This window comes from Corvus kubaryi, unplaced genomic scaffold (assembly GCF_017639235.1).
Source record: "Corvus kubaryi isolate FWS band 111438036 unplaced genomic scaffold, C.kubaryi_AGA036_p1.0 37182, whole genome shotgun sequence".
Lineage (NCBI taxonomy): Eukaryota > Metazoa > Chordata > Aves > Passeriformes > Corvidae > Corvus > Corvus kubaryi.
Window position 1 is genome coordinate 698,182 of NW_024581050.1, and position 11,991 is coordinate 710,172.

General features: G+C 50.9%; 1 protein-coding gene across 1 annotated transcript in view; it reads left to right on the forward strand.

The window, feature by feature from the left end:
- Positions 1-11,991, forward strand: part of ALMS1 (ALMS1 centrosome and basal body associated protein) — a 25,528-nt gene that overhangs the window by 369 nt on the left and 13,168 nt on the right. The window contains exons 3-4 of the mRNA XM_042021973.1: positions 8,637-8,810; positions 9,338-9,521. Coding sequence (XP_041877907.1) covers positions 8,637-8,810; positions 9,338-9,521 — 358 coding nt within the window. The remainder of the gene's footprint in view (positions 1-8,636; positions 8,811-9,337; positions 9,522-11,991) is intronic.

Consider the following 11,991-nt stretch of genomic DNA (forward strand, 5'->3'; position numbering starts at 1 on the left):
GTGTGTGTGTGTGTGACACGCTGGGGCACTGCACTGCTCCTTATCCTGGCTCTGTGTGTGTGTGTGTGACACGCTGGGGCACTGCACTGCTCCTTATCCGGGGAATGGGACAGCTGGCCCAGTGTCATCTCCTGCTCCATGAAGGGGCTTTTAATGGGTCACTCTTCCCCCCCGGGGAAAGGGGGGACGTGGCTGACCTGAGCCCCCTTCCCCTGCTGCTCCAGCAGGGGCCGTGGCCGCCCTGGTCCCTCCTGTGCCCTGCACTCTCCCCTGGGAGAAGGGCAGCAGTGACTCTGGATTCCTCCTTCCCTCCTGGGAAAAGGCTGTGTGTTCTGTTATTATCGTAATTATAATCTAATAATTATAAATTATTCTGTTTCCTTCGGGCCTTATTCTGCCCTGCTGACAGGTGAGTGCAGCTGGCTGAGTCACTGACCCTCCAGGGAAGTCAGGGACAGAGAGGCTGAAGTCATGGAATCACAGCATGGTTTGCTTGGAAAGGGACTGTAAAGATCATTTAGTCCTACCCCTGCCATGGGCAGGGGCACCTCCCACTGTCCCAGGCTGCTCCAAGCCCTCTTCAGCCTGGCCTTGGACACTTCCAGGGGTCCAGGGGCAGCCACAGCTGCTCTGGGCACCCTGTGCCAGGGCCTCCCCACCTCACAGGGAAGGATTTCTTCCCCATATCTAATCTAAATCTCTCAGCTTTTAATTTAAAGCAGTCCCCTCTTGTCCTATCAGTATCTGCCAGTGTAAAAAGTTGGTTTTCTTTCTTAAAAGCCACCTTTAAGTCCTGGGAGGTACTGGAGGTCTCCCTGGAGCCTTCTCTTCCCCAGGCTGAACTGGCTCCATGGAGGGGTTGTACACGGCTCTGTGCACTTGGCTGTGCTCATATTTGTGCTGGAGACTGGGAGGAGATCCATGGAAATGGTGGCCCATCAGATCCATGCAGGAATCCGTGTCCTCCTGAGCTGACACCTTGTGAGAGCGCTGGGGAGATCCTTCCTGTGGTGTTGCACTGTTCTGGCACATGGTGATAACCGTGTCCCTGTGCTCACAGCCAAGGTCCCAGGGTGGTGATGGCTCCAGAGCAAGGAAGGAGCTCAGAGGTGCAGCAGCCACATGGAGAACAGAGGTAGATGCCTTATCAACTTTTAGAAACATTCCCTGGGAGGAAGGACAGACTGGTGCAGGTTCAGTCTCACCAGGACAAATAATAAAACCTGAAACAAAGGATGGAAGCGGCCATGGGAGTAAATAGGACATCTTAAAGGCAGGTCTGACTTCGATGAACATGGGCAGTCAGGGTAGTCTTAATGCAGTTTCCAGAACCCTTCTGCGGAAGAACCTGCCCTCTGTGTTTTTGGGAAGGGTAACTTGCCACAGGAGAGCAGGGCTGGATCTTGCACTGCTGCTTATTCTTATATATATTTAAATAGAAATGAAGTTCCTTTGAGTGCTGATTTACAGGCAAGTTTCACAGTCACTTTGATTTGCAAGTTGTGTTGCTGTAAAGCAGTGGATTTCCCTCCTGTTCCTTGGGTTACCTTTGTTCTGCTCATCACAGGTCAGTTTATTTGGGTCGTTTTTGGGTGTCGGGTGTTGTTTCCTGGTGGAGTGTTGTTTCCTGGTGGCCGTTGCTTCCTTCTCTGTTTGTTGTGCTCTGGGATGTGAGTGCTGCTCTGACAACCAGAGCTGAGCTCTGGGAATCCCAGCTGGAGCTGAGCTGAGCCCGTTGCTGCTGCTCCCCCGGGGCTGGGGCTGCAGGGGCAGGCAGAGCAGCCGGGGGCATCTTCTGCTGCCCCAGGACTCCTGCTCTCACACCTCTGCTGTGTATTTCTGTTCTATTCTGAGATTATTTCAGCTGTAATTCCAACTGACGAGGAGAAAATCGCCTCTGCTGGTGACTTGTGGCAGGCGGGGCTGGCGGTTCCCAGGCGCATCCAGAGCATGGAGCCCGGCCCAGCAGTGAACAGGAGTCGCCTGTGCTGCCGTGCCCTGCTCACCTGTCCTGGCCTCTGGGGTGTTCTGTCACACGTTGTGACAGGAGCCAGAACAGATTTGCAGCGGACTGAGGTTCAAACTGGCTTAAAAACACTTCTATTTAACACTTCGCTCAAGGTTTTGCTCACTGAGGAGAGGCTGGGAATGCTCTCCCAGCCCAAGGGCCAGTTTGTGGTCATTTAACAGGTATTATGGCCATCAGAGTGTAACAGTGGGGGGCAATTCTGTAACCACCATAAGGAGACTTCTTACTGTTTATACCACTTCTGGCTTTATCACCTCTGTCCATTTCCTCTTCAGTTTATTTTTGGTGCTGATGATGATTTAAGCCCTGCCCTACAAAGTTTCTGATTCTACATTTAGCTAAACTTGAGTATGACAAATAAGACCTAGGAGGATCAGGTTCCTGGTTTTCATTCTTAAATGCTGCAGATTGATGGTTATGTTCCAGAACGTCCATCATTCCTTCAAGTACTGTGTTCTGCTTTTTGTTTTTTTAAAGGTACGTACAAATAACAAACTAAGGTACCTGCTAACAGAGGTACCTTTTATTTCAGTGGTGGAAAAGATAAAAGAATGAGCATTTTCCTAAAAACCGGAGGACAGCGCAGCTCTTGCAAGTATGATTTAAAAAGAGAATAAATGAAAAATCAGGGGATACTCAGTGCTTTTTAGTGGTCCAAAGCTGAGAGTGTAAAGAAGTGGTAGCTTCTCATTCCATGAAGTAACTCAGAAATGCTGTTAAATGTTCATATTGGAAGTGAGATTTGGGCAGCAGGGAGTTAAGGGGGCTTTGCACAGGAATGAAAATCTGATGGCAAAGCTACCCTGGGTGACTCTAAATTTTATTGGCAGTAAGCCAGGAGAAGGCTGATTTTGGGGGGAAGTTCCTGGGTTTGGTTATCCGCTGGGGGGGGCTGCAGCACTGTTAACTCTGCTTGTGCTTTTATTTTGGAATTGGGCTTTTCCCTTTCCCACATGAGGTTGGAGCAGATGATCTTTCAAGGTCCCTTCTGGCTGAGCTGCTCCATGAAACCCAAAATAGTCAGTTCAGAATTAACAGGAAGAGGAATCCAGCTTCAGTTGGAAAGAAATGGGATAAGCCCACAGTGCAGTGGAATGTTCCTCCCTGCCCTGTGTGCCTGGAGAAGAGTTCGGGGGTGAGGTGGTGCCTGGGGCGGTGGTGAGGGCTCAGGGCTGCTGGGATGAACTGGGCAGACAGCAGTCCAGAGGGCTGGACAGGTGGCTCTGGGGGTGCTGGGATGGCCCCTCGATCCCCTTTGGAAGGTGGTGGTGGGCAGAGGTCTTTGTGAGAACTGCAGAAAGGTTGGGATCTTTTTCAGGAAAGGCAGGAATGAGGGCCTGGAGAGCCACTGCCCAGTCAGCCTGGCCAGCTGCTCAAAAGGCTCCTGTTCCTCTGGGGCCAGTCCCTGGGCTGGGGCTGCGTTGTGCCATCACCATGACCCAGGGGACGTGCTGGGGTTTGGGTGACACTGAGCTGGGGCAGTGCCAGGCTGGAGGCGGGGGCTGCCATTCACTGGGACCTTGGCCAGCTGGGTTAACGGCCCCAGAGGATCCTGAGCTTTAGCCATGGAAAATACAGAGGGTTTCTCACTGAGGGATAAAATCCTGGCACTTCAGTTCTGGCTGGTGGCCCTGCAGGGAAGAGCCCAAGGCCCTGGTGGGCAGTGAGGTCAGGGCAGGTGGCAGTGCCCTGTCTGCTTCAGGCTGCATTAATGAAACAACACTGAAGGGAAATTATTCCCTCCTTGCCCACAGCTGGATCCTCTCTCCTGTTTGGGGCTGCCAGGACAAGGGACAGGTCAGCAAAGTGGCCTGAGCCTGGTGGAAGCACCAAGGCAGTGAGGGCTGGGGCACAGAGTGCAGCGGTCAGTCTGGGCTGGGCAGGAGGAGGAGGAAGGTGAGGAGGTGGCAGTGGTGCTTCCCTGCCGGAGCAGGGTTTGGAGAAGGCAGAGGAAGGCTCCTGGAGGTGCACAGTGATGGGTCAGGCTGCAGTGTGAGGTGTTAGAGCAGGAGGAATCCCAACTGGAGCCAAGGAAATCAGCCTTTATGAAGAGGGTGGGGAAGTGCTGGGCCAGGTCCTTACCCACGGGGCAGAGCCTGAACCCTTGGAGATAATGACAGGTTGGCCCTGCAAAGCTCAGGTACCTTGTGATGAGCTGAATAAAACCTGTGCTTCAGGCACTGAGGGGGGTGACAGTGCCCACACTGTCCTACAGTGCCCTGCCAGGGATGTGACAGTGCCCACCCTGTGTGACAGTGCCCACCCTGTGTGACAGTGCCCACCCTGTGTGACAGAGCCCACAGTGCCCTACAGTGCCCAGCTGAGGTGGGGCTGTGAGCAGGGAGTGCTGTGCTCCTTGGAAGCTTTGCTTTCCTGGGAAAAACAGGAGACTTGGTCTCAGACCAGCAGTGCTGAATTTGCCCCTTGGTTTTGGCGGCTCCATAAATCCGTTGGTGTCAGGAACCTGATGGGGGTAACTTCTGTTTCTAAGGGATCCCAAGTGATGCACTGGCAGTGCCTGCAAGGGCAGTGGATGTGTGAACATCCAGGCTCACCTTTCTGGAGTGCTGGCAGCACATCCCTGGCAGTTTGTCGTGTCAGGAATCATGATTGACATCTGCTGTGCTGGGTCTCACCTCTTGTGGACCTTGGAAGCCCGAAGATTGTTACACAAAATAATCCAGTTCAGAATTTACCAGATCTGCTGGTGGTGGTGCCTTCGTGGCAGGAGGGAATGGTTTGGATCTGGAAAGCACTGCTGGCACACCAGTCCTGACTGGAAAAACGAGGTACAGCTTCAGTAATTTGTGTTTCTCATACCTGACAGCACCAAATCATTGTTACATTTCTGTGACGCTTTTGGAAATCTGTATTATTTATTGGCACGTTCACAGATGAACTTCTAGTGCTGAACTGGTTGCAGACAGTGGGAATTTTTATCCATTTCAGTAGCTGGACTTAAATTTGAATGATTTTTATCCAATTTGTGCCACTGGGCTTCTGGCCAAAAAAAAAAAGATGTAGAACCTTATTTGCAGTTAAATGAGACTTTGGTTTTTTATTAACAATTTTTTGCACACGTAACAGGGTTGATAAAGATCATAAAGCCACGATAAATGAAATTGTTGGGTTGTTGTGGATTGCAGTCACATTTATTGGCATTAAGGGAACTGTGAAGTGCTGAAGGGCTTTTGCACAAGAGCTGCTTTGCTTTTCCTCGCCGTTCATTCCAGGCTGGAAGCTGCCCCGTGAAGGAGCAGCTTGGTGTCAGACAGCATGGCCTGCATCCCATGTGTCTGCCAGAGAGATTCCTGTAGCCCCAGGGGCAGAGCAGCCCATTCCTGCCCTGTTTGCCAGGTGGGTTCCTGTCTGGCCGTGTCCCTGCCCGGAGCAGCGGCTGCGGGCTCCCGGCGGCTCCGGGCTCTCACCGTGCCGTGGGATGGTGAGCAGCGCTCCCTGCTCCTGCCCTGCTTCCAGAGGCTTCCTGGGCCGGGGACAGCGCCTGGACCGGCTGGAAAGCTGCATTTAGCTCTTATTTGTGACACCTGAGACAGTTTTGAATTACTCCCACGTTCGGTTTGAACATAAAGTAATGCACAAACAGAACCCAGAGCCTTTCAGAGTGTCCCGGCTAACAAACATCGGGACAAGAGGGAGCAGCCTCAGGTTGGGCCAGGGGAGGTCTGGGTTGGATATTAGGGGAAGTTTCTTCCCTGAAAGGGCTGTCAGGCACTGGAACAGGCTGCCTGGGGAGTGGTGGAATCACGATCCATGGAAGTGTTCAAAACACGTGTGCGTGTGGTCCTCGGGGATGTGGTTTAGTGGTGGCCTGGCAGTGCTGGGCTGTGGTTGGACTCCATGTGCTGGGAGAAATCAGGGTATTTCTGATGTCCTGGGAAGATCAGATAGTTGGGATTAGTTATCTAGGGAGATCTTTCCCTTGTCTCCCTAGGTTTTTCCTTTGTTCTCCTGTGTTCTATTGTGGGATACTTTCAGAGGTCTGTGGGGCAGAATGACGTAAGGAGAGCTAACCTGGATGTTGAAAGTAATTCAGAACTGAGTAACATTCGTATTTCTTTCCATGAACTGCAGCATGAGTTCAGAGCTGCTTTTCCAGCTCTTTAATTCATGGCACTGTGTGGTGTGGGGGTGGCTGTAGTTGTTCAGCTTTATTTTTGTCTTTACCCCTCTTTATGTATTTAGCAGCAAAACCGATGTATTGAATTTCAAGAAGAAAACGTTGTTACGTTTTCTTCGTTTGATTTAAATGACATGGGAGCCCTCGGAGATGATTACACTCATTTACTAAATCCTTCCCTCTGCCTCGTTCTGTGTGCTGTGCCCTGGCACACCCCGTGCTAACACGGGGCAGTTTCTTACCCTGGGCTATTTCCTTCATGGTGCTCTCTGGAGTGAGGATTAGAACTGGAAGAATGCAGCGGCGTGTCTGATTGCTGCTCCCCTGCCAGGCCCTGGAAAAGGAGGGATTGCTCCTGCGTGGTTTGTCCCATGGGAGCTGCCCCTTGGAGCTTGGACTTCTGGCGTGGGACAGCACAGCTCAGGATCAGGAATGGCAGGAGAATCCTGCCTCGGTGGGAAGCGTTTGACTGCAGGAAGGAATGGTCTTTCCTTAAGGTTATGGTGGAGTCCCCATCCCTGGAGGTGTCCAAGGGATTCCTGGAGGTGGCACTGAGTGCTCTGGGCTGGGGACAGGGCAGGGATCAGGCACAGCTTGGACTCCATGGGCTGGGAGGGCTTTTCCAGCCTCAGGGATTCCACGATTCTCTTACTTCAGTGTCTCAAGCATGGTTGGCTTCTGATCCTCTTCAGAGCATCACATGGGGATAAACGCAGGGCTGGATAAATGCACTTGTGTAAAACTTGAAATTTTGCTTTCTTTGAAAGAAATTTTGAAAGAGCAAACTCCAGAGGAGTCTTAGCTTTTTCCAGGGATGATTTTATGGAATATATTGGTGTCGTAGAATTATGGAATGGTTTGGGTGGAAGGGACCTTAAAGCCCATCCCATCCCACCCCTGCCATGGGCAGAGACAGCTCCTGCTGTCCCAGCTGCTCCAAGCCCCAATATCCAGCCTGGCCTTGGGCACTGCCAGGGATCCAGGGGCAGCCCCAGCTGCTCTGGGCACCCTGTGCCAGGGCCTGCCCACCCTCCCAGGGAACAATTCCTGCCCAATCTCCCATCCAGCCCTGCCCTGTGGTAGTGGGAAGCCATTCCCTGTGTCCTGTCCCTCCATGCCTTGTCCCCAGTCCCTGACAGTAACTGAGGGGGTTTGGGGGCACCATGGACGTGGTTCCTGGGATGATGTGCAGGAGCTGACTCCTTTAGACACCAATGCTGGCATGGGGGAGTTGTTGGAGTGGAGATCCATTTGTCATGGCTGTAGTTTATTTTTGTAGATGTTACATAAAAAAAAAAATTGCATTAATAAGTGGTCAAGAGTGAACTCAGCTTGCTGAAGTTCCAGTATGGATGAGCAGTTTTGTAATAGAATTTAAAACGTCTTCAGCTTTTATTCACATCCCTCCAGCTTTGCATAAGGATGGAGCAGAACCCAGGTGAGAGTTTAGCTCATCTGGGAGGGAATATTCACACTGCAAGAGAACAACCTGAAATGCTGAACTTTACATTTAATTTCCATTGGAACAGCTCTGTCTTCTGGACTTTTCTCTCTTTCATTCTGGGAAATCCTTTTCTGTCTGTGACTCTTTTCCCACGTCACTTCTCACTTCATCCTCCCTGATATTCTCCAGCGCTCGTCTCCAGGTTTTTTGGGCTGACAGCTCCATTCCTGCAACATTTCTGTGTCCCAGAAGTGCAGTTTCCCAGAGATGATCCGTGTGTGTGAACCTGGCTGACTCTGTCTGGGGAAAGCTGTTCCAGTGGCTGTGTCCTCAGGGCTGGGATGAGAGAGGGGAGAAATTTCACTGGGCTCAGGAGCAGCTTCCTCTGGTACCTCATGGGGAAGGAAGTGTTACAGCTGCTTTTCCAGGCAGGAATCCAATTCCACTTCCATTCCTGCCTCAGAGTATGGCAGATATTGCTACATTATAATAGAGAAATCAGCCCAGGCTTGCCTGAAGATATTTACATAAGATGCCTTTTAAAATACAGTTTAAAACATTAATATAGATAAAATCCTGTTTTAATGAAATAATAAATAAACATTAAAAATAAACTTAAAAAACACTGTTAGAAACCCCAGCAACCACTGGTAATAAATGAGACAGGACAAATGCCAGCAGCTGACCGTGATCAAGGTGCTGAATTTTGAGTTTTGGTATTTTGTGATTTACATGGATTTGGGAATGGGAAATTCCTGGCCCTCAGAAGGGATTGGCTGCTGAGCACAAAATGATGCTCACAGGGAGCTAAAGTGGGAAAGGAACCTGCCCCTTTTAGTAAAGTTTGGGACGTTTTAATGGAGTTTAAGTCCCTGCCCAAGTCCGTGGGGCTGGCACCCAACCTTTCCTGTTGGGGATGGCCTGAGTATTTTCTCTATTTCATTGTCCATGGAGCACATAAACACACGCTGGGATACAAAACAGTAACCTGTGTTTTTAACCAGCAAATGATCTCTCTCTTCCAGCCCATTGCCACCACTCCCCCGTGCCGTGCCTGGAGGGAGGAGTCCCTGAGCCGCAGCAGCAGCAGCAGCAGTGGAACCCAGGAGTGCGGGAGCAGCGGGGCGTCCCTGGGAGCAGCCATCAGTGAGGTGTCCCTGGGAGCAGCCATCCCTCAGGAAACCACTGCTGCTGCCAGGGTGTGTACTGAGCCCGTCTGCCTCGGGGGGAGCGGTAATTACGTGATTGCAATTAACAGGAGGTGCTTTGTCTGTGTGATGCCGACCTTGCACTGCGATGCAGTCGCAGGAGATCTGCTGGATGTGCTGCCAAACACTGAATTGCTCTGAGAATTCCCTCAGCTCACAGGTGTCAAAAGGCTGAGCTGATTGGTGTGATCTGAGCTGAGTAAAAAAATCGGATTTCCAAGTGGTTGTGCAGAGATTCTGGCTCATACAGCAAAACTCTGCTGTGGGAAGGAGCTTTAACACCTTGGTAGTGTCTCCAAAGGCAGAAGAGCTTCGGCAGGGACAGTGCTGTCCTTTTCCCAGTTCACTGGGACACTTCCCTGCTTTTATTAATGAATAAAAAATTCATTCTCAGAATGAAAGATTCTTTCACATCCAAAGCTGAGTATTTGTATAGGAAGTACAATTTACAGTCAATGATTGCATTGTTTCAGTCTCATGCAGTTTTGATGGTGCTGGAGCAGCTTTTCCTCCCTCAGGGGATGGAGCCGTGGTTCCGGCTCCCAGCAGAAGCAGAGAGCAGCTGTTCCAGCGCTGCCTTGGACACCAGGCTGGGCCTGAGCTGCGGCAGGCAGGACCTGTCGGAATTCCCCACGCTGGAGGAAGGGCTGCTGCCCTCAGCAGAAGCTTCTCCTGGAGCTCCAGCCCCTGCCTCACTGCTGGGTATGTTCCACGTGCCAGCTGCTGCACAATTAACATTTTACTGTTCAGTCAATCCCTGACCTGGGTCTGACTTGACTTTAGTGAGAGATGAGGTTTGCAAGGTGTGTTTGGTGTAATTTTGTTGTCAAAGCCCACCTCAGGAGGAGGTGAAGGGTTCGTGTGCCCTCTGGGGATCCTCTAACAGTCAGCAGGTTCCTTTCGTCTCAGGTGAAACTTCACTCTTGTTTTCCTGTGGAATTAAGAATAAACCTGAGTGCAGCTTCCACCCCTGGCAGTGCCCAAGGCCGGGCTGGACGGGGCTTGGAGCAGCCTGGGACAGTGGGAGGTGTCCCTGCCCGTGCAGGGGGTGGAATGGGATATCTTTGAAATCCCTCCCGACCAAACCATTCCATGATTTTTGTTCCTTTGCTATCACTGGTGTTTGGGTGCAGTTTATATTGCTGCCACCGAGACTTTCCAGTTCTAACACGTTGGCTTCAGCCAGGTTCACTGTCTCGGTTGCTGCTTTTCACATCGAATCCCAACAGCTCAGTTAAAGGTGGGTTTGAGAAATTCCAAGATGTAAAATTTCACCTTTTTGCTCCATTGGCTCCTTTCGTTTTCACGTGGACTCGGAGCATCCTGGTAAATCTGTGGTAGCTCCAGCTCAGTGGGAACACAGAAATGCTGTTCCTCAGCCCAGAGGGGCTCTTTGGGCATTGATCCCTCTGCAAACCCAAGAGTTCTCTTCCATTTGTGACTCACCTTTCCAGGACGTGACTGAGGCACGAAGGTGCCTCTAAAGCTGCTGCCACCACACCAGTGGTGTTTCTTCACAAACAAACAAAATTACTGAGAGGCAAATAACACAATTGTGATATTTTAAAATAAACCTTCTGTGCTTACAGTTAACTGCAAGCTCAGCTGTGCAATTTGCCATTGCTTGTGTCACCTTGCCTGTGTGTAGGCTGCTTTTTGGGGTTTTGTTTGGAAGTTAAAACACCCCTTAAGGGCATGGAGTTGAAACTGCCTCGGGAATTGCCTCATAGCAGCTCCTGAGGGTTTTATGAATTTGATTTCTTTTTTTTTAATGAAAAGCTCTTGGTCATTTTCATCAGTTTTTGTGATGATCTTGCTCCATCCTTTGTGAAGGAGCCTCTGAGAGGAGAAGGAACATCTTGGGTGGATTCTGGTTCATCCCAAACCCTCTGAGGCCCGAGGCTCAGTCCCTCCCACTGTGGTCTCACCCCGATGGCTGCAGCTGTCCCTGGTGTCTCTGTTACATTTACTGCAGAGATTAAGCTGCGTTTGGGTAACTTGGATTATCTGGTTCAAAGAACTTCTGGTTGAGCCTCTGGACTGATTTGTTTTCCATAGGCAGGTGGTGAGGACAGGGGAGCATGGAGTGAGTTCCTGTTCTGTGTCGCAGCACAGACAGGCTGGTAAGGGCTGAGTTCGTTCACAGCTGGTTAATTGCTGACTGCTGGGCCTTTGGAACTACTTGGGAGATGTTTTTGAAGAGTTTTTCTCCTTCATGAAATGAAAACCATTCTTGAGTGTCTCAGATTTGGGTCTGCAGGCAGCTTGGTGATGAAAAGCTGTGTGTGCACCCCAGGGAGTTGGTTGATAGTGAATAAATCCCCGTTTTTGTAGGAAATTGAGGGTCAGGACAGATCTCAGAAAGGGGGAGGACATGGAAGGCTGGCCATGCTTTGTCCTTGCCCACATCCTCTGGGCAGGATTCTTGTGATTCATGTATTTTACAGCCCTTTTCCCCCATTACTGCTATTTGCAGAACTGGAAACCGTTTAATAAAGAAAAACTTCTTGATATTTGTCCAGCTTTGTGTTTCCAGTGCAGCTGGAATTAAGGAGCAGGCAGAAGGCTCTTTAATGTGATAAAAGATGCAGAGCCCTCTCCTCTGCTGCTGTTTTCTCTGTTGCTCTCCAGAGATGTGCCAGTGGCTGCAGCTTTGTGCGTGCACTGAGTTCCCAGGTAGGGGAGGAGAGGTGAGAGGGGAGGAAGCCATGGCTGCAACACTCATTTATTTCTCCTTCTCCTCTTCAAAAAGTGCCTTGGGTTCAGCGCCAGGCGGAGTGGCAGTGGCAGTTGTACCGAGATGCTCCTGCTGCTCCGTGGAACAGCTTGACAGAGCCAAGGCTTTGTTTTTGTTTCGCCTTCCTTTTTTATCCCCCCAAATGGCAGCTTGACTGTGGCATTCTGACTTGTCAGGAGGCTGTGAGAAAAGGAACAGGCCCAGCTTTGCCTGTTCGGTGAACCTGACTGGGGAAGCTTTTGACCTTCAGAGTGACAGCAGGAAAAATCCCTGTTTTGACACGAGATGCTCTGGGAGAGCGGGGCTGACGTCACTGCTGCTCCCAGCCCGGGCACCTGCTGCCAGCCCGGCTCTGGCTGGGCACAGCGAGCCTGGATCCCCCTGAGCGCCCCAAATGTGCCAGCAGGATCCTCCTGAGCACCCCAAATGTGCCAG